Source organism: Nerophis lumbriciformis, linkage group LG05 (assembly GCF_033978685.3).
Source record: "Nerophis lumbriciformis linkage group LG05, RoL_Nlum_v2.1, whole genome shotgun sequence".
Taxonomy (NCBI): domain Eukaryota; kingdom Metazoa; phylum Chordata; class Actinopteri; order Syngnathiformes; family Syngnathidae; genus Nerophis; species Nerophis lumbriciformis.
The window spans coordinates 191986-214830 of NC_084552.2; the positions used below are offsets into that span (position 1 = coordinate 191986).

Below are 22845 nucleotides of genomic sequence, written 5' to 3' on the forward strand. Positions count from 1 at the left end.
TGCTGTCCTAACAAAGACAAGAATCTCTGCTTGGCCACTTTATTTATGCTCTTTGGGATGGAAATAGGTGTTCAAAACATTCAGTGAGAATCGGGGCAACAATTGTTAATCAAGCTCATTTAGTATTACAAATAATGATAATACAAGATGCTGTGATGCTCCACTAAAACAATGAAATAGATATCTTCCTATTATTCTATGATATTTATTATATTTCATTTCAGATATTTTTGACATTTTCTCACTGCAGCAAACTTTGCTGCTGGATGTCCCAAAATGATGATTTCCATTTCCATGATGTCATATTTTGGTGCCAAGCTGACACTTTAATCTTTGCGCGCTTCATTTGTATGCCTTTTGACGTCATTTTACCATCAAAGTCTTCAACCACAGTAAGTCTGCATTGTTGGCGGCAGAAGGCAGAAGAATGTTGGCCAGCTGACGTTTGATTGGCAGAATGTGGCACACCTGGCCTAATTATGACGCTTTTACTTAGCACTCCTTTGTGACGTAAGATGCCATCAAAGGCAGGACTGACACGAGCAGATGATGAATCATGAGAGCGGCAGTGAGGAGAGCAACAATGGAATGGAGGGAAAGTCAAATACAAAGAAGACTAAAGTCCTGATCGCTAAAATGAAGTTTGAACTGTTTTTACTAGCACATCTTTATTAGACACCTAAACAATGTGATAAAGAACATTTGACATCAATCAAACGAGGGATGTAGATATCTGCTCAGGACACTCCTCACTCTTTTGCCTTCACCTTCATTGTCCATTCCTTTTTGCTGACTTGATATACTCTGGACCTAGACGTTGAGTCTGTGACATACATGGCGGACAATAACTGATATCGTCTGCTCCCAGACCGTAGTCGAGGAGTGCAGGGGAGACGTTCCTCGTACTTCGGGGCTAACAACCTTCACTTTACCCGGCAGTGGGTCTTTACAGCTCCGGACTCCAGGGTGAATAACGAGGTCGGCGGTTTGTGACTTTATTGGTGTCTTGCACGCTCCCTCACCTCTCTCGCCCACTCACTCACTGATGTCACACACCTCACATGCTGTCATATCTTAAAGGGCCACACACACATTTGCTACTCTCATAACAACTAACAAGACATGATGGCAAAGCCAGGAGTCGAGTTTCTTAACATTCTCACTACTTTTCTTTTGTTGAGCACAAAGAAAAGAACATTTGAGTTAAATGTAAGTTGTGTCTTGGATCAAAGATCCCATCTACTTAAAGTTCAAGTTTAAGTGTGAATGATAGTCACACACACACTAGGTGTGGCGAAATTATTCTCTGCATTTGACCCATCACCCTTGATCACCCCCTGGGAGGTGAGGGGAGCAGTGAGCAGCAGCAGTGACCGCGCCCGGGAATACTGCCTAAAACAGCAAATAAAATCTGCTGAAACAGCTACATAAGCAACATGCTTCGACGAAGCTAGTAAAGAGAGACACAGACTCCGATGCCACTTCAGCTCCACCTAAGGATTTTAACGGCTAGCCAGGACAACATTGATAGGGCCATTGCAGCGTTTGTGCTAGAAGACATGCAGGCTCTTTCTACAGCTGCTTTCAGGCAGCTAATTAGCATGATGCCGGAAAACATGTTCCAAGTACCTGGACAGTGAGCACATAAACATGGAAAGCGAGCTAAAGAAAACACTCCAAACTCTGCCTCTGCTCATCATTCATTGAAGGTGCACACACTCTGTCAATTCTCTTATAAACTCTTTCATTCTAGACTTCTAGAGTGTTTGATTATCACATCACTCTAAATGTGTAGACTATAAAGTTCACAAACTATAAAGTTCACAATTTCCCAACTCATATGGAAACGGGGTTTGTACTTTTAGAACCTAACAAATAGTATTTTTAGAACGTAACAAATAGTATTTTTAGAACATTACAAATAGTACTTTTGGAACGTAACAAATAGTATTTTTAGAACGTTACAAAAAAGTATTTTTAGAACGTTACAAATAGTATTTTTTAGAACGTTACAAATAGTACTTTTAGAATGTAACAAATTGTATTTTTAGAATGTTACAAATAGTATTTTTAGAACGTTACAAATAGTACTTTTAGAACGTAACAAATAATACTTTTAGAACGTTACAAATAGTATTTTTAGAATGAAACAAATAGTATTTTTAGAACGTTACAAATAGTACTTTTAGAACGCAACAAACAGTATTTTTAGAACGTAACAAATAGTATTTTTAGAACATTACAAATAGTACTTTTAGAACGTAACAAATAGTATTTTTAGAACGTTACAAAAAGTATTTTTAGAACGTTACAAATAGTATTTTTTAGGAAGTTACAAATAGTACTTTTAGAAAGTAACAAATTGTATTTTTAGAACGTTACAAATAGTATTTTTACAACGTAACAAATAGTACTTTTAGAACGTTACAAATAGTATTTTTAGAATGAAACAAATAGTATTTTTAGAACGTAACAAATAGTATCTTTAGAACATTACAAATAGTACTTTTAGAATGTTACAAATAGTATTTTTAGAACGTTACAAAAACTATTTTTAGAACGTTAAAAATAATATTTTTTAGAACGTTACAAATAGTACTTTTAGAACGTAACAAATTGTATTTTTAGAACGTTACAAATAGTATTTTTAGAACGTAACAAATAGTACTTTTAGAACGTTACAAATAGTATTTTTAGAATGAAACAAATAGTATTTTTAGAACGTTACAAATAGTACTTTTAGAACGTAACAAATATAATTTTTAGAACGTAACAAATAGTATTTTTAGAACGTAACAAATAGTATTTTAGAACGTTACAAATAGTACTTTTAGAACGTAACAAATAGTATTTTTAGAACGTAACAAATAGTATTTTTAGAACGTAACAAATAGTACTTTTAGAACGTTACAAATAGTATTTTTAGAACGTAACAAATAGTATTTTTAGAACGTTACAAATAGTACTTTTAGAACGTAACAAATAGTATTTTTAGAACGTTACAAATAGTACTTTTAGAACATAACAAATAGTATTTTTAGAATGTTACAAAAAGTATTTTTAGAACGTTACAAATAGTATTTTTCAGAACGTTACAAACAGTACTTTTAGAATGTAACAAATTGTATTTTTAGAACGTTACAAATAGTATTTTTAGAACGTAACAAATAGTACTTTTAGAACGTTACAAATAGTATTTTTAGAACGTAACAAATATTATTTTTAGAACGTTACAAATAGTATTTTTTAGAACGGAACAAATAGTATTTTTAGAACGTAACAAATAGTACTTTTAGAACGTTACAAATAGTATTTTTAGAACGTAACAAATATTATTTTTAGAACGTTACAAATAGTATTTTTTAGAACGGAACAAATAGTATTTTTAGAATGTTACAAAAAGTATTTTTAGAACGCTACAAATAGTATTTTTTAGAACGTTACAAATATTATTTTTAGAACGTTACAAATAGTATTTTTAGAACGTAACAAATAGTATTTTTAGAACGTTACAAAAAAGTATTTTTAGAACGTTACAAATAGTATTTTTTAGAACATTACAAATAGTACTTTTAGAACGTTACAAATAGTATTTTTAGAACGTTACAAAAAAGTATTTTTAGAACGTTACAAAAAAGTATTTTTAGAACGTTACAAATAGTATTTTTTAGAACGTTACAAATAGTACTTTTAGAATGTAACAAATTGTATTTTTAGAATGTTACAAATAGTATTTTTAGAACGTAACAAATAGTATTTTTAGAATGAAACAAATAGTATTTTTAGAACGTTACAAATAGTACTTTTAGAACGTAACAAATATAATTTTTAGAACGTAACAAATAGTATTTTTAGAACGTTACAAATAGTATTTTTTAGAACGGAACAAATAGTATTTTTAGAATGTTACAAAAAGTATTTTTAGAACGCTACAAATAGTATTTTTTAGAACGTTACAAATATTATTTTTAGAACGTTACAAATAGTATTTTTAGAACGTTGCAAAAAAGTATTTTTAGAACGTTACAAAAAAGTATTTTTAGAACGTTACAAATAGTATTTTTTAGAACGTTACAAATAGTACTTTTAGAACATAACAAATTGTATTTTTAGAATGTTACAAATAGTATTTTTAGAACGTAACAAATAGTATTTTTAGAATGAAACAAATAGTATTTTTAGAACGTTACAAATAGTACTTTTAGAACGTAACAAATATAATTTTTAGAACGTAACAAATATTATTTTTAGAACGTTACAAATAGTATTTTTTAGAACGGAACGAATAGTATTTTTAGAATGTTACAAAAAGTATTTTTAGAACGCTACAAATAGTATTTTTTAGAACGTTACAAATATTATTTTTAGAACGTTACTAATAGTATTTTTAGAACGTTGCAAAAAAGTATTTTTAGAACGTTACAAAAAAGTATTTTTAGAACGTTACAAATAGTATTTTTTAGAACGTTACAAATAGTACTTTTAGAACATAACAAATTGTATTTTTAGAATGTTACAAATAGTATTTTTAGAACGTAACAAATAGTATTTTTAGAATGAAACAAATAGTATTTTTAGAACGTTACAAATAGTACTTTTAGAACGTAACAAATATAATTTTTAGAACGTAACAAATATTATTTTTTAGAACGTTACAAATAGTATTTTTTAGAACGGAACAAATAGTATTTTTAGAATGTTACAAAAAGTATTTTTAGAACGCTACAAATAGTATTTTTTAGAATTTTACAAATATTATTTTTAGAACGTTACAAATAGTATTTTTAGAACGTTACAAATAGTATTTTTAGAACGTTACAAATAGTATTTTTAGAACGTTACAAAAAAGTATTTTTAGAACGTTACAAATAGTATTTTTTAGAACGTTACAAATAGTACTTTTAGAACGTAACAAATTGTATTTTTAGAATGTTACAAATAGTATTTTTAGAACGTAACAAATAGTATTTTTAGAATGAAACAAATAGTATTTTTAGAACGTTACAAATAGTACTTTTAGAACGTAACAAATATAATTTTTAGAACGTAACAAATATTATTTTTAGAACGTTACAAATAGTATTTTTTAGAACGGAACAAATAGTATTTTTAGAATGTTACAAAAAGTATTTTTAGAACGCTACAAAAAGTATTTTTTAGAACGTTACAAATATTATTTTTAGAACGTTACAAATAGTATTTTTAGAACGTAACAAATAGTACTTTTAGAACGTAAGAAATATTACTTTTAAAAGGTAACAAATAGTACTTCTAGAAGGTAACAAATAGTATCCTCCCGGCAGCACTTTGTCTTAACGCTTGTCATGAATCCCAAAATGATGAATTGAGCTTTTATGACGGCAGATTCAACATCTTTCATTATTAGGGTCCTCTGTCCCAAAGGGACCCTCTTTGAGCTGTAATTTGACCCCCTAACATGCTTCAAAACTCACCAAATTGGACACACACATCAGGACTGGCGAAAATTGCGATTTAATCAAAAAATCAAACCCCAAAAACTCAAAATTGCGCTCTAGTGCCCCCTAGGAAGAAAACACAGACAAAACTGCCTCTAACTCCCAGTAGGAATGTCGTAGAGACATGAAACAAAAACCTCTATATAGGTCTTACTTAGACCTAGATTTCATACACTGACAACCCCCAGCAAAAATCAACAGGAAGTTTGCAATTCCCCCTTCAAAACAAAAGTTGAGTAAAAACAGTCACCTTTTTTCAAACATTATCTCCTCGGAGTGCTCCAGCGCCCCCCGCGACCCCAAAGGGAATAAGCGGTAGAAGATGGATGGAAGATGGATGTGTTTGTTGTGTCAGCTTCAAATTAGCACGGGAGAGAGATTGAACCCTTCTGATTAAACGTTGATGAAAGAGTTGCAATTACTGCTCCGGTTTGGATTTTATGAGGGCTCACAAAATCCAGTCAGTCAAGTCGGTCCCGTCCATCACTGCTTGCAGCTTTAATTATTATTACTATTATTTGTATTACTATTATCATCATTATTATTATTATTCTATTATTATTACTATGATTTATGTCATTGTTACTATTCTTTTTATTACTATTATTATTATTACTATTATTTTATTATTATTACTATTTTTATCACTATTATTTTATTGTTATTATTACTATTATTTTATTATTATCATTTTTATTTACATGACGCTCTGTCACCCATTTGCCGGAAAACACTTTCTGTGTGCGCAAATTGCGTGCGTGCGTGTGTGTGTGTGTGTGTGTGTGTGTGTGTGTGTGTGTGTGTGTGTGTGTGTGTGTGTGTGTGTGTGTGTGTGTGTGTGTGTGTGTGTGTGTGTGTGTCTGTGTGTGTGTGTGTGTGTGTGTGTGTGTGTGTGTGTGTGTGTGTGTGTGTGTGTGTGTGTGTGTGTGTGTGTGTGTGTGTGTGTGTGTGTGTGTGTGTGTGTGAGTGAGTTTCCATGTGACGCAGGTGAAAGTGTAGCTCCAAAAAAGGCTTTTGCTAACAAGGTTGTTAGAGGAATCCACATAAAGGTGTTGGCCCCTCCCCTCCCCTCCCCGCCAGGTAATCAGTATGCAGGTTTCAGGTGATCTTCAGGTGACCCCCGCTGGGCTGAGAGCAGCAGATGATTGATTGTCACACTTGACAATGATGAAGTCATCTTCTTGTTTCCTCTCAAGTCGACCTTCGACAGTGTGTGCCTTATAAGGGCATACAGTGTGTGCCTTATAAGGGCATACAGTGTGTGCCTTATAAGGGATTAAATATTTCCGTGTATTTTGTATTTTTATGAAGTATTTTTGTCTAGGGTGTGATGACATTTGGATTGGTCTTTATTAATGCAAACAAAGCTATTTGGATGGTACTTTATTAGATCGAATGATTGATTATGTATGATCACTTATTCTATATTTCTCATGATTCTTTTAGTCCTAAATGATTGCAGGCCAATAGATGATTGAGATTATGAAACAAATATATTCTCTCACTCCAACTCTGCTCAAATCATCTTTGTGATCGAGGTACGTTTATTTAGTTTCTATACATCATCATATTGATTTTATCATCATATTTAGTTTCTATACATCATCATATGTATTTTCTATATATCATCATATTTATTTTATCATCATATTTATTTTCTATATATCGCCATATTTATTTTATCATCATATTTATTTTATATATATCATCATATTTATTTTATCATCATATTTATTTTATATATATCGCCATATTTATTTTATCATCATATTTATTTTATATATATCATCATATTTATTTTATCATCATATTTATTTTATATATATCATCATATTTATTTTATCATCATATTTATTTTCTATGTATCGCCATATTTATTTTATCATCATATTTATTTTCTATATATCATCAAACAAATGTTATTGTTTGAGTTACTTTACAAACCAGAAGTGTTGGAGATGTATCTTGTTTCTCTCTCATTTACTTATTTTTTGTATTCATAACACAATTCGTATTATTTATTATTTAAAAATGCAGCTGAATAAATTATTTTGCCATGGTATTAATTATGCTTTGTTATTAGTTCATTACTTCTGCTCCCGATGAACAAATGTTTCTTCTGTAAATTGGTTTCATTCTTTGAAGTTTGTTCAGATCTTTTAAAATACACATTTTTAATGATCCATTCTGAAAAAGTGTGAACGTAAATATCAACTTTTTCTCCTCCTAACAAACAGTTTATACATTTTTAATACAATGTGTACATATTTACATACTCAAAGTTCGTACATCCACACGCACATTCATTATACAAACATACACGTACACATACTGTACATATACATTCACTGTACAAACATACATATACACATACTGTACATATACATTCATTGTACAAACACATATACACATACTGTACATATACAAGTACATATGCATACGTACACTCATGCACATAATCACGTTTCATCAAACATATATTAACGTTGTTGCCCTAGGGTAAACTGGGTACAACACATGGCACACTGACAAAGCTTAACCTATTGTGACTATAACAATCTACAAGGTTAATGTAGGTTGCTTCTCTTTCTCCCCCTCCATTTTTCTGCATTCTTTCGTATGTCAAGTTATCATGACGTATATGTATTGTTGCATTTGAACAACTGTATTGTTGATAATAAAGGTAAATTATTGGTAGTGTTCATTATCAATAGCGCTATTTCTATTGGTATTTGTATTGCTCCATTTGTAGTGTAATAATGATCATTGTCATTTCTGTATTATTTTTTTATTTTCGCTAACTGCTTATTTGCTATTACTTTTACTATCATATTTGTACATGTCATATTTGCTCTATTGTTGTTGTTGTTGTTGTTGTTTTTGTCTCTCTGTCTAATCCCCCTCTTGTCCCCACAATTTCCCCCTCTGTCTTCTTTTCATTCTCTTTCTATCCCCTCCTGCTCCGGCCCGGCTGCACTAAATGATAATATAAATACATTTAATAAAGTCAAATACAAATGAGACAACAAGAGAATTATCCTACACTTCTCTTTTGTAAAGTCAATCTGAACAGCCGATATGATCATCTACATCTACTATGTGATTTGCCTGAGTCGCTGGACAGGACAAAAAAAAAAAAAAAAATATATATATATATATATATATATAAATAAAGTGTGTCATTGGTGTTTATATATATATATATATATATATATAAAGTGTGTTATTGGTGTTTATATATATATATATATATATATATATATGTATATATATATATATATATATATGTATATATATATATATATATATATATATATATATATATATATATATGTATATATATGTATATACATATATATGTTATATACATATATATATACATATATGTTTTATGTGTATATACATATAATGTTTATATATATATATATACTGTATATATATATATATATATATATATATATATAAAGTGTGTTATTGGTGTTTATATATATATATATATATATATATATATATATGTATATATATATATATATATATATATATATATATATATATGTATATATATATATATACATATATATGTTATATACATATATATATACATATATGTTTTATGTGTATATACATATAATGTTTATATATATATATATACTGTATATATATATATATATATATATATATATATATATATATATATATATACAAAATCTATATAAAATCTATATAAAAAATCTCCTGACGATTGAGGGTACCCCCCCTCATGAAACAGGCCTGTAGAGATGAAATAGTCTTGTGATTTTTTCCCACACATACATATATATATATATATATATATATATATATAGATATATATATATATATATATATATATATATATATATATATGTATACCGTATATATATATATATATATATATATATATATATATATATATATATATATATATATATATATATATATATATATATATGTATGTGTGGGAAAAAATCACAAGACTATTTCATCTCTACAGGCCTGTTTCATGAGGGGGGGTACCCTCAATCGTCAGGAGATTTTTTATATAGATTTTATATAGATTTTGTATATATATATATATATATATATATATATATATATATATATATATATATATACAGTATATATATATATATAAACATTATATGTATATACACATAAAACATATATGTATATATATATGTATATAACATATATATGTATATATATATATATACATATATATATATATATATATATATATATATATATATATATACATATATATATATATATATATATATATATATATATAAACACCAATAACACACTTTATATATATATATATATATATATATATATATGTATACCGTATATATATATATATATATGTATACCGTATATATATATATATATATATATATATATATATATATATAGAAGACATAGAAGAAGAAAGCACATGTAGAGTGTAGAAGAAGAAAAGAAGTCCTGCCTCCTCCCTGCAAAGTTGAGCCCGCCTCTTCTGGCTCCTCAGCCCCTATAAAGTCCTCCCAGTCCATATAAAGTCCTCCCTGTCCCTATAAAGTCCTCCCAGTCTGGTCCCAAGCAGACCAAAGTGAAGCAAATGAGAGTGGAGCTCCTCTCCAAGATCTGTCCCTACAGGGATGTTTCCATCTTGTCTTTATTTCAGTGATTATTACTTTTATCACCTACTTCCTGTTTCTCTGTGGATTACCTGGAGCCCGACTAAGGATTTGCAAAAAGTGTGTTTGTACCGAGAGCTATGGTGGCCTACGAAGACCTGGGCAGCTTGGTGCCTATCAAGCGGACTCTGCAAGTCCTGGACTACCAGAACCAGGTCCACAAAGAGTCTGAGGTGAGTTGCCACAAGGAAGAAAAGCTGGTTGGACTGCAAATGTGAGGCAGACATTTGACCTTTTACCTTTTACTTTTTACTGGGAGCGCTTGGACCATCTCATTATAGATAAGCGCGATATAAAATCTAATCCATTATTATTATTATTATTATTTCACTCACCTTTTATATCACTCACCTTTTATATCACTCACCTTTTATTTCACTCACCTTTTATATCACTCACCTTTTATATCACTCACCTTTTATTTCACTCACCTTTTATTTCACTCACCTTTTATTTCACTCACCTTTTGTATCACTCACCTTTTATTTCACTCACCTTTTATATCACTCACCTTTTAGAGAGAGAGAGAGATCAGAAGGCATAAGAAAAGTATCTGCATTTGATTGTTTACATTTGATTATTAACAATTCGGGGAGGGTGTTAGTTTAGGGTTGTAGTTGCCTGGAGGTGAACTTTTATTGCGGTTTTGAAGGAGGATAGAGATGCACTTTCTTTTACACTTGTTGGGAGTGCATTCCACATTGATGTGACATAGAAAGAGAATGAGTTAAAACCTTTGTTAGATGGGAATCTGGGTTTAATGTGGTTAGTGGAGCTCCCCCTGGTGTTGTGGTTATGGCGCTCATTTACGTTAAGGAAGTAGTTTGACATGTACTTCGGTATCAGGGAGGTGTAGCGGATTTTATAGACCAGGCTCAGTGCAAGTTGTTTTACTCTGTCCTCCACCCTGAGCCAGCCCACTTTGGAGAAGTGGGTAGGAGTGAGGTGTGATCTGGGGTGGAGGTCTAGAAGTAATCTGACTAGCTTATTCTGGGATGTTTGGAGTTTAAATTTGAGGGTTTTGGAGGTGCTAGGGTACCAGGAGGTGCATGCGTAATGGAAAAAGGGTTGAACGAGAGTTCCCGCCAGAATCCTCATGGTGCTTTTGTTGACCAGAGAGGAGATTCTATAGAGAAATCTCGTTCGTTGGTTGACCTTTTTGATGACCTTGGTTGCTATTTTATCACAGGAAAGATTAGCCTCTAGAATGGAACCTAGGTAGGTGACCTCATCTTTCCTGGTGATAACAATGTCACCCACTTTTATAGTGAAGTCACTGACTTTCTTAAGGTTGATGTGGGACCCAAACAGGATGGATTCAGTTTTACCCAAGTGTATGGATAGCTTGTTGTCAGCGAGCCAGGTGCAAGTTCTACTGAGTTCAGCACTGAGGATTTTCTCCACCTGTGACTTGTCCTTGTCTGATACCAGCAGGGCCAAGTCATCCGCAAACAAGAACAATTCACAGTCGCAAGTCCTTTATGTATATTAGGAACAGTAAAGGCCCCAATATGCTGCCTTGGGGGACTCCATTTTGTCTGTAATGAGGGAGTCACCCTCCTTGATGTTGATGTTGGTGAGTCTGGTTTGAAGTTTCTGGCTGCAACCAGGAAGCTGATTGTTGAGAATTTTCCAGAGCTCACGTGGCTTATTTGTGTTTTCCTCTATTTTGTCGTTAATGTAATTTTTTTTAAAGGATTTAGTCAGGTTGTTTGCCTTATTTCTTAATTTATTGCACTGCTTTTTGAGAGTTGAAAGGAGTGATTTGAGGTTGTTATTATTGGGTTGTTTATCTACTTCTGTTTTACACTTTTGGTATTCGGAGTATTTTCTGTCTTTGTCTTTTATGACAGCTAATAGGTCCGGATTCATCCATGGTTCAGAGCGGGCTTTGATCCTGACTGTTCTCACGGGAGCCATATTGTTTAGTATCTTTAGGAAGGCTGTTTTGAAGCCATCCCAAGCAACATCCACCAGGTTGCTGGCGAGCAGAGGAGACCAGTCCCACTCATCTCATTTTAAATTGAAATTATCACTGGATGCACACGCACACAAACACACACACACAAACACACACACACTCGCACACACTCACACTCCTCCACACACACATGCACACACACACACACACACACACACACACACACACACACACACACACACACGCGCACACACACACTTTTGTGTATTGGCCGTCTTGTGCTAAAGATTGGTGCCAGCGGGGCAGGAAGTACCTCAGAGGGTCAAAGTTCAGAGAGTTAGAGAATAGTGTTGACATGGTCCACTTAGACCTCTTGGGTCTCACACCTCAGGTGGAAAAGGAAGCAGTTTTTGTCCCAATAATCAGAACCCGGCGGCCCAGGACTCGATGAGTTGGTGGACAGGTATTAAGCAGACTGGGTCAGTACTGTTCCAGGAACTTGTGTTTGGACTGACAGTCGAGGTGCTGAGCTGTGGAGAAGTCTGACACTTCCCAGACTTGAGGAAAAAAGAACTTTAGAGGTCTGCTCTCAGCCACGCTCTGCTGAAAAAGCAGACGGCACATCTGGAGTTGTTAGCTCAGAGCTTGTAACACTAGCCTGAGGCACAGGACACGTGAGCACCGGCCTTCGTGTTCCCACAGACTATAGTGCGGCAGCCCCAAGGAGATGAAGGTTTTTAGGAGCTTGCAGGTCAAATTACCAGGGTTGTTTGACAAAGACCAGGACCATTGACCTTTTTGTCATGTTGGACCTGCCTGCCCTTCCCCCAGAGGGCAGGAGTTGTTCCAATATTGACTTTGGAACCCCCACGTTTAGCTAACCAGCGGTTTTATTCCTGCGGTCTGGGAGAGGGCCTGTGACGTTGTGTCTGTGACCCATGAAGCCGGTGGATGGCTTCCACAGCTGTGTCCACGTGGTCTGGAGAACCATAAAAAGTTCTCTTGGTGTGTCGGAACATGCAGAGTTTTTCAGCGCCACGTTTTGCAAGAACATTTGCGGGCTGAAAGTTGTTTTTGGCATGCAGCCGAGCAACTTCTGACTCTGTCTCGCCGACTAAGTAGGGTCGGGGGTTGGGCGGTGGGGGATTTACCTGGCCCAGGTGTTGTTGAGCTCTCACGTGAGCCGTGTTCAACAACTTGTGTCAACTTGCAGCAGCACTGGAAACACATGGAGACACTCAAACTGGGGACGGCGGCTCCTTTTCTGTGACCGGTGGTTGGTTTTGCATGAGCAGGCCGACACGCTGGCCTAGTGGGTCTGGAAAAGGACGTTAAAGAGCAGCAGCAAGCCACAGGGAAGCGTTGATTTCCCCCCAGTGATAGACTCAAAGAAGGCTTGTTGTCACAGAGCGGGCACGGGGGGTGGATGGATGTGGAACAGCTGAGAGGGTGTCTCCTGCATTCCTGGCATTCCTCCAGACCCCCTTTGCCTTGCAGATCAGCAGTCGAGGGAGGGTCTTATACTTTGGTGGGCTGCCTCTCTCGTGATGGAGCCAACAGCTGCAGAAGCCTTGGGCCTCCATATTCCCACTAAGCAATATTTCTGTCTGCCCTGCACCCGTTCCAGTCTGCCTGAAGCCTGGTCGTCTTCTCCTCCTGTTTCCTGGCTCCAAAGCCTGCAAAAGATGAGTCCATAAAGAGGATTTATGACTTTACTTGGGGGGGATTGAAGTCTCAAGTAAGTTTTGTGGACACTCTTTGGGGAACTTGTCGATTGTTTAGCTTGTTGCAGAGTGTTATCGCAGCTGGAGCTAATCGATGTTGTATTGCAAATGTTGATGCAAAATCAGAACAGAAGGTGTTTGAGAAGGTGGACTTGGGCAAGTCGATGTATGAGAATGTGCTGAAAGTGGAGCAGTCACAGCCCTCACCACCAAAAACCAGCATCATCAGTCTCTAACTGGCCCCTAGCCCAGTTCCTGCTTAGGGCCCGCAGTTGTCCAGAACCTTTCTTAGCTGACTTTGTTCCTCTCTTCCCAGGAACCCAGAACCAAGCGTGTCCGTCCTCTCGGCAGGGTGTCGTCGTTAGCCAACCTCATCTCTCCGGCAAAAAATGGGGCCGTCCGGCGCTTCGGCCAAACAATCCAGGTAAGCCTGGTGACATCACTTCCATCGCAGCAACACTAACGTTGAGTAAGTCTGACCTGTTGGGCTTTCCCGCTCGCAGGCCTCCTTCCGGAGCGATGGCAAGTCGCCGGGCGTTCCCCAGAAGCCTTGCAGCAAGGCGACGGCCCCCACGCCGCCTAAAAGGAGAAACAGCACGCTGTGGTCGGAGACGCTAGACGTGCACCAGAAGGGGACCTTAACCACCAAGGAGATCAAGCGGCAGGAGGTGAGGAGTTCACTGCGGGTGAAAAATCCAGACAGCAGACTTTAAAACCTCCCAGACAAGTTTCACGTATCCCTGCAGTATTTGCAGTGTCAATAAAAGCCTGATTGGGGCCTATTTTCCAGGCTGTGTAAGTTCACATAGAACCGAGGACAAACCCCTACTTATGTCCCACATCTTTGCCAGCTGTCAGCGGCTAGAAACTTTCAAACGCAAAGTAAGCGAGGCAAAGACGGCGGCCAGAGAGATTTTGGGCATTAGTCTGGAGTCTTAGTCAGCAGCTAATGAGTTCTTAAAACAATAATCCAAAAATGTTTGTGTTCTACTTCTCATTTTCAGGCCATATTTGAGCTCTCTCGCGGAGAACAGGACCTCATTGAGGACCTCCAACTCGCACGCAAGGTTTGTACTCAAACATCTATCTTTTATCTTCAGACCTTTTCTAAGCTCGCTTGGATTGGTTGAACAATTTCCTGTCTGCCTGCAGGCGTACCACGACCCCATGCTGAAGCTCTCCATCATGTCTGAAGAGGAGCTCTCTCACATTTTTGGCGACCTGGACGCCTACATCCCCCTGCATGCGGATTTGCTGGCACAGCTCTCCAAAGCCACAGGCTCAAATGGAACCGTGGGACAGATCGGTCAGATTGTAGTTGATTGGGTAAGCGACATTTCAGTGAAGCGTCAAGTGTTGAAGACAGCGGTGCTAAGAGAAGACCTTTGTTGTGATGCAGCTACCAAGGCTGGATGCGTACAAGGAGTACTGCAGCAAACAGCTGGCAGCTAAGGCCCTCCTGGACCAGAAGAAACAGGACCGGCGCGTGCAGGACTTCCTGCAGCGCTGCCTGGAGTCGCCCTTCAGCAGGAAGTTGGATCTGTGGAGCTTCCTGGACATCCCGCGCTCCCGCCTGGTCAAGTACCCGCTGCTGCTCAAAGAGATCCTCCGACACACTCCGCCAGAGCATCCGGACACCGCCAGCTTAGAACGAGCTGTAAGGAAGACCCCTCAGGACCTTTTGAACTCTGCCAGATTGCAAGACGTGCTAACGACCCCCTTCATCCTTGGCTTCAGATCTCCATCATCCAAACTGTGCTGTCAGACATCAACATGAAGAAGGGCGAGTCGGAGTGCTTGTACTACATGGACAAGCTGGAGTACCTGGACGAGCGGCAGAAAGACCCTCGCCTCCAGCAGTGCAGAAGCCTGCTGTGTCACGGGGAGCTTCGCAACAAAAGTGGGACGGTAAGCCACAATTAGACTGGTACCAAGTGCACGGTGCTCCTCCAAGCAGGCGGGGACAATAATAACAACTCTCCATATCATAGATGTGATCCACTCAGCTTCTGGACGTAGCGAGAGTGGAAATTCTACCGATTCGTGCAACCACGCTAGAAAATGTTGTCATTTTTTCACCATCTTGCTAACTCGCTAACAAATACCGAAAACGTGGGCTTGGAAGTGCTTAGTTGAGTCGTCCAATCAGTGAGGAGTGTGCAAAGTGCAGTGATTAGCATACAGTAGCGACGAGTGCTGCAACCCATCACCATTATTCCTTACAAATGGATGAAGTGTGGACCAATGGGGTGCCAGAAACCTTCAATGTGCGCTCATGAGACAGCGACATGTTTATGTAATAAATGCACTAAAAGTGCATTTATTACAAAAAAGAATGACGGTTATGGCAAGCAAATAAATATTTGTTGATTTGAACTATGATCCATCCAGGCTTGTGTTCTGTCCGATTACTCCATGATTCCAGTCGGTAGACTCCTGGAATAATAAAACAATTGGTCGCTGCATCCCAAGTAGACAAATGACTTTAATAATAATAATAATAATAACTGGGATTTATATAGCGCTTTTCTAAGTACCCAAAGTCGCTTTACATGTAGAACCCATCAATCATTCACACCTGGTGGTGGTAAGCTACTTTCATAGCCACAGCTGCCCTGGGTAGACTGACGGAAGCGTGGCTGCAATTTGCGCCAACGGCCCCTCCGACCACCACCTATCATTCATCATTCAGTTCACCGGTGTGAGTGGCACCGGGGGAAAAGGGTGAAGTGTCCCGCCCAAGGACACAACGGCAGCGATTTTTGGATGGTAAGAGGCGGGGAGCGAACCTGCAACCCTCAGGTTTCTGGCACGGTTGCTCTACCCACTACGCCATACCGCCCCACTTTAGGTTTAACCTGGCAATAGAAAATTAAAAAAGGGAGGGGGGGGGGGGGGCAGCGATATAAAAAACACAAAAAGGCACAAGCAAAAAAAGAGAAACAAAACCTAAACAAAACTTGACAAAGAAATTGCAAAATAGTCCCCGCATTTCTTCTACCCTGTGCTGTAAAAGTCCACCAAAGTGCTTGAAACACCACAAGTAACCGTGAATAAAAGACCTTCTTTTAAGTAAATAAATGTGACAGTTGAAGCAGGAAGTAGTAGTTTTAAAAAAAAAAGTTAATAAGTGTGACTACTGAAACAGGAAGTAGTTGTTATTAAAAAGTAAATAAATGAGACATTTAAAACAGGAAGTAATTGTTTTAAAAAAGTAAATAAAGGTGACAGTTGAAACAGGAAGTAGTAGTTTTAAAAAGTAAATAAGTGTGACAGTTGAAAGAGGAAGTGGTTGATTTAAAAAATAAATACATGTGAAGTTGAAACAGGAAGTAGTTGATTTAAAAAGTAAAGAAATGTGACAGTTGAAACAGGAAGTAGTTGTTATTAAAAAGTAAATAAATGAGACATTTAAAACAGGAAGTAATTGTTTTAAAAAAGTAAATAAAGGTGACAGTTGAAACAGGAAGTAGTAGTTTTAAAAAGTAAACAAATATGACAGTTGAAACAGGAAGTAGTTGTTTTAAAAAAGTAAATAAGTGTGACAGTTGAAAGAGGAAGTAGTTGATTTAAAAAGTAAATACATGTGAAGTCGAAACAGGAAGTAGTTGTTTTAAAAAGTAAATAAATGTGATGTCGAAACAGGAAGTAGTAGTTTTAAAAAGTAAACAAATGTGACAGTTGAAACAGGAAGTAGTTGTTTTAAAAAGTAAATAAATGTGAAGTCGAAACAGGAAGTAGTTGATTTAAAAAGTAAAGAAATGTGACAGTTGAAGCAGGAAGTAGTTGTTTTAAAAAGTAAACAAATATGACAGTTGAAACAGGAAGTAGTAGTTTTAAAAAGTAAACAAATATGACAGTTGAAACAGGAAGTAGTAGTTTTAAAAAGTAAACAAATATGACAGTTGAAACAGGAAGTAGTTGTTTTAAAAAAGTAAATAAGTGTGACAGTTGAAGCAGGAAGTAGTTGTTTTAAAAAGTAAATAAGTGTGACAGTTGAAACAGGAAGTAGTTGATTTAAAAAGTAAATACATGTGAAGTTGAAACAGGAAGTAGTTGTTTTAAAAAGTAAATAAATGTGATGTCGAAACAGGAAGTAGTTGTTATTAAAAAGTAAATAAATGAGACATTTAAAACAGGAAGTAATTGTTTAAAAAAAGTAAATAAAGGTGACAGTTGAAACAGGAAGTAGTAGTTTTAAAAAGTAAACAAATATGACAGTTGAAACAGGAAGTAGTAGTTTTAAAAAGTAAACAAATATGACAGTTGAAACAGGAAGTAGTTGTTTTAAAAAAGTAAATAAGTGTGACAGTTGAAACAGGAAGTAGTTGTTTTAAAAAAGTAAATAAGTGTGACAGTTGAAAGAGGAAGTAGTTGATTTAAAAAATAAATACATGTGAAGTTGAAACAGGAAGTAGTTGATTTAAAAAGTAAATACATGTGAAGTTGAAACAGGAAGTAGTTGATTTCCAAAGCAATCTTTGCAGAAGCTGCACGTGTTCCTGTTCACCGAGCTGCTGGTTCTGACTCGCTCGGTCACCCGAAACGAGAGGCAATGTTTCCAGGTGTACCGCCGGCCCATTCCCGTGCAGGACCTGGCGCTGGACGACCTGCAGGACGGCGACGTCAGGATGGGCGGCTCCTTCAGAGGCGCCTTCAGTAACGTGGACAAAGGTGAGGCTTGAGCGAGCCTCCCTCCATTAGAGCAGCGCTCACCTTTTCTTTCCTTGCAGCCAAAAACATTTTCCGCGTGCGCTCCCAAGACCCGAGTCAAGTCCAGGCCCAGGCGCACACGCTGCAGGTCAACGACGTCTTCCACAAGCAGCGCTGGCTCAACTGTCTCCGCGCCGCCATCTCCGTCTACCGGCCACACGCCGAGCCAGCATCGCCCGTGACGGACGCCCGCCCGTCCTCCGCATCGGCCGTGGAGAGCATGGAGGAGACGGACGAGAACCGTCCTCAGAGGTTGACTCGGTCGGCGCCCGGCTCGCCTTGCGGCCCCTCGTCTCCGAGTCCTGCACCTTCCTCCTCGTCATCGCCAACCTCTCACAAAAGCAAAAAGAAGAAGAAGTCTCTTTATTCTTTAGGGAAGAGAAAAGAGACGATGGTGTGACGCCAACACAAACTCTGACACTTCTATTTATTCTTTACTGTTACGCTCCTCTGTGGCAGCCTTCACCCAACATCACACATTTATGTCCACAACACCTGTACGCCGACAACACATTTATGTCCACAACACCTGTACGCCGACAACACATCTGTGTCCACAACACCTGTACGCCGACAACACATTTATGTCCACAACACCTGTACGCCAACAACACATTTATGTCCACAACACCTGTACGCCGACAACACATTTATGTCCACAACACCTGTACGCCGACAACACATTTATGTCCACAACACCTGTACGCCGACAACACATTTATGTCCACAACACCTGTACGCCGACAACACATTTATGTCCACAACACCTGTACGCCGACAACACATTTATGTCCACAACACCTGTACGCCGACAACACATTTATGTCCACAACACCTGTACGCCGACAACACATTTATGTCCACAACACCTGTACGCCGACAACACATTTATGTCCACAACACCTGTACGCCGACAACACATTTATGTCCACAACACCTGTACGCCGACAACACATTTATGTCCACAACACCTGTACACTGACAACACATTTATGTCCACAACACCTGTACGCCGACAACACATTTATGTCCACAACACCTGTACGCCAACAACACATTTATGTCCACAACACCTGTACGCCGACAACACATTTATGTCCACAACACCTGTACGCCAACAACACATTTATGTCCACAACACCTGTACGCCGACAACACATTTATGTCCACAACACCTGTACGCTGACAACACATTTATGTCCACAACACCTGTACGCCGACAACACATTTATGTCCACAACACCTGTACGCTGACAACACATCTGTGTCCACAACACCTGTATGCCGACAACACGTTTATGTCCACAACACCTGTACGCCGACAACACATTTATGTCCACAACACCTGTACGCCGACAACACATTTATGTCCACAACACCTGTACGCCGACAACACATTTATGTCCACAACACCTGTACGCCAACAACACATTTATGTCCACAACACCTGTACGCCAACAACACATTTATGTCCACAACACCTGTACGCTGACAACACATTTATGTCCACAACACCTGTACGCCGACAACACATTTATGTCCACAACACCTGTATGCCGACAACACATTTATGTCCACAACACCTGTACGCCGACAACACATTTATGTCCACAACACCTGTACGCCAACAACACATTTATGTCCACAACACCTGTACGCTGACAACACATTTATGTCCACAACACCTGTACGCCGACAACACATTTATGTCCACAACACCTGTACGCTGACAACACATCTGTGTCCACAACACCTGTATGCCGACAACACATTTATGTCCACAACACCTGTACGCCGACAACACATTTATGTCCACAACACCTGTACGCCGACAACACATTTATGTCCACAACACCTGTACGCCGACAACACATTTATGTCCACAACACCTGTACGCCGACAACACATTTATGTCCACAACACCTGTACGCCGACAACACATTTATGTCCACAACACCTGTACGCCGACAACACATTTATGTCCACAACACCTGTACGCCGACAACACATTTATGTCCACAACACCTGTACGCCGACAACACATTTATGTCCACAACACCTGTACGCCGACAACACATTTATGTCCACAACACCTGTACGTTGACAACACATTTATGTCCACAACACCTGTACGCCGACAACACATTTATGTCCACAACACCTGTACGCCAACAACACATTTATGTCCACAACACCTGTACGCTGACAACACATTTATGTCCACAACACCTGTACGCCGACAACACATTTATGTCCACAACACCTGTACGCCGACAACACATTTATGTCCACAACACCTGTACGCCGACAACACATTTATGTCCACAACACCTGTACGCTGACAACACATCTGTGTCCACAACACCTGTATGCCGACAACACATTTATGTCCACAACACCTGTACACCGACAACACATTTATGTCCACAACACCTGTACGCCGACAACACATTTATGTCCACAACACCTGTACGTTGACAACACATTTATGTCCACAACACCTGTACGCCGACAACACATTTATGTCCACAACACCTGTACGCCAACAACACATTTATGTCCACAACACCTGTACGCTGACAACACATTTATGTCCACAACACCTGTACGCCGACAACACATTTATGTCCACAACACCTGTACGCCGACAACACATTTATGTCCACAACACCTGTACGCCGACAACACATTTATGTCCACAACACCTGTACGCCGACAACACATTTATGTCCACAACACCTGTACGCCGACAACACATTTATGTCCACAACACCTGTACGCCGACAACACATTTATGTCCACAACACCTGTACGCTGACAACACATCTGTGTCCACAACACCTGTATGCCGACAACACATTTATGTCCACAACACCTGTACACCGACAACACATTTATGTCCACAACACCTGTACGCCGACAACACATTTATGTCCACAACACCTGTACGTTGACAACACATTTATGTCCACAACACCTGTACGCCGACAACACATTTATGTCCACAACACCTGTACGCCAACAACACATTTATGTCCACAACACCTGTACGCTGACAACACATTTATGTCCACAACACCTGTACGCCGACAACACATTTATGTCCACAACACCTGTACGCCGACAACACATTTATGTCCACAACACCTGTACGCCGACAACACATTTATGTCCACAACACCTGTACGCTGACAACACATCTGTGTCCACAACACCTGTACGCCGACAACACATTTATGTCCACAACACCTGTACACTGACAACACATTTATGTCCACAACACCTGTACGCCGACAACACATTTATGTCCACAACACCTGTACGCTGACAACACATCTGTGTCCACAACACCTGTACGCCGACAACACATTTATGTCCACAACACCTGTACACTGACAACACATTTACGTCGACATCACCTTTACGCCGACAACACATTTATGTCCACAACACCTGTACGCCGACAACACATTTATGTCCACAACACCTGTACACTGACAACACCTTTACGTCGACATCACCTTTACGCCGACAACACCTTTATGTCGACAACACCTTTATGTCCACAACACATTTATGTCCACAACTTGTCCATGTCCACAGCCCGTTTATGTCGACAACACAAAAATGCCGATAACACGTTTTTTGGTGACAACGTACAGTATGTACAGTATTTATTTCGATAACCCATTTATGTTGACAACCCGTGAATGTTGACAACACGTTTAGGTCAACAAGCAGTTTATGGTGACAACTTGTTCATGTTGACAACCTGTTTATGTCCACATATTCATCAATCAACTTCTGTTCATTATACTCAAAACTTCCTGCTTCAGTCAACATCAGCACACGTGGTCAACCGCTTCTGCTGACATGAAAGTGAGAGGTCACGTCCGTCTGAAATTGTTCCGTTTATGTTGACAGGCCGTGTCTATTGTCTTCCTCTAGTACCTTGTCAACACACATGACACGTTTATGTTGACAGGCCGTGTCTATTGTCTTCTTCTAGTACCTTGTCAACACACATGACACGTTTATGTTGTCTATTGTCTTCCTCTAGTACCTTGTCAACACACATGACACGTTTATGTTGTCTATTGTCTTCCTCTAGTACCTTGTCAACACACATGACACGTTTATGTTGTCTATTGTCTTCCTCTAGTACCTTGTCAACACACATGACACGTTTATGTTGTCTATTGTCTTCCTCTAGTACCTTGTCAACACACATGACACGTTTATGTTGACAGGCCGTGTCTAGTGTCTTCCTCTAGTACCTTGTCAACACACATGACACGTTTATGTTGACA

The 22845-nt window shown here is 38.1% G+C and overlaps 1 protein-coding gene across 1 annotated transcript; it reads left to right on the plus strand.

Annotated features, from left to right (window-relative positions):
- The first annotated feature begins 10075 nt into the window (after positions 1–10075).
- Positions 10076–19241, plus strand: net1 (neuroepithelial cell transforming 1). The gene is made up of 9 exons (XM_061959131.2): positions 10076–10350; positions 14139–14246; positions 14326–14490; positions 14827–14889; positions 14975–15148; positions 15222–15479; positions 15560–15730; positions 18310–18496; positions 18556–19241. The coding sequence occupies exons 1-9, from the start codon at positions 10258–10260 to the stop codon at positions 18933–18935; spliced, it is 1599 nt and encodes a 532-aa protein (XP_061815115.2). The 5' UTR covers positions 10076–10257; the 3' UTR covers positions 18936–19241.
- Positions 19242–22845: the final 3604 nt, after the last annotated feature.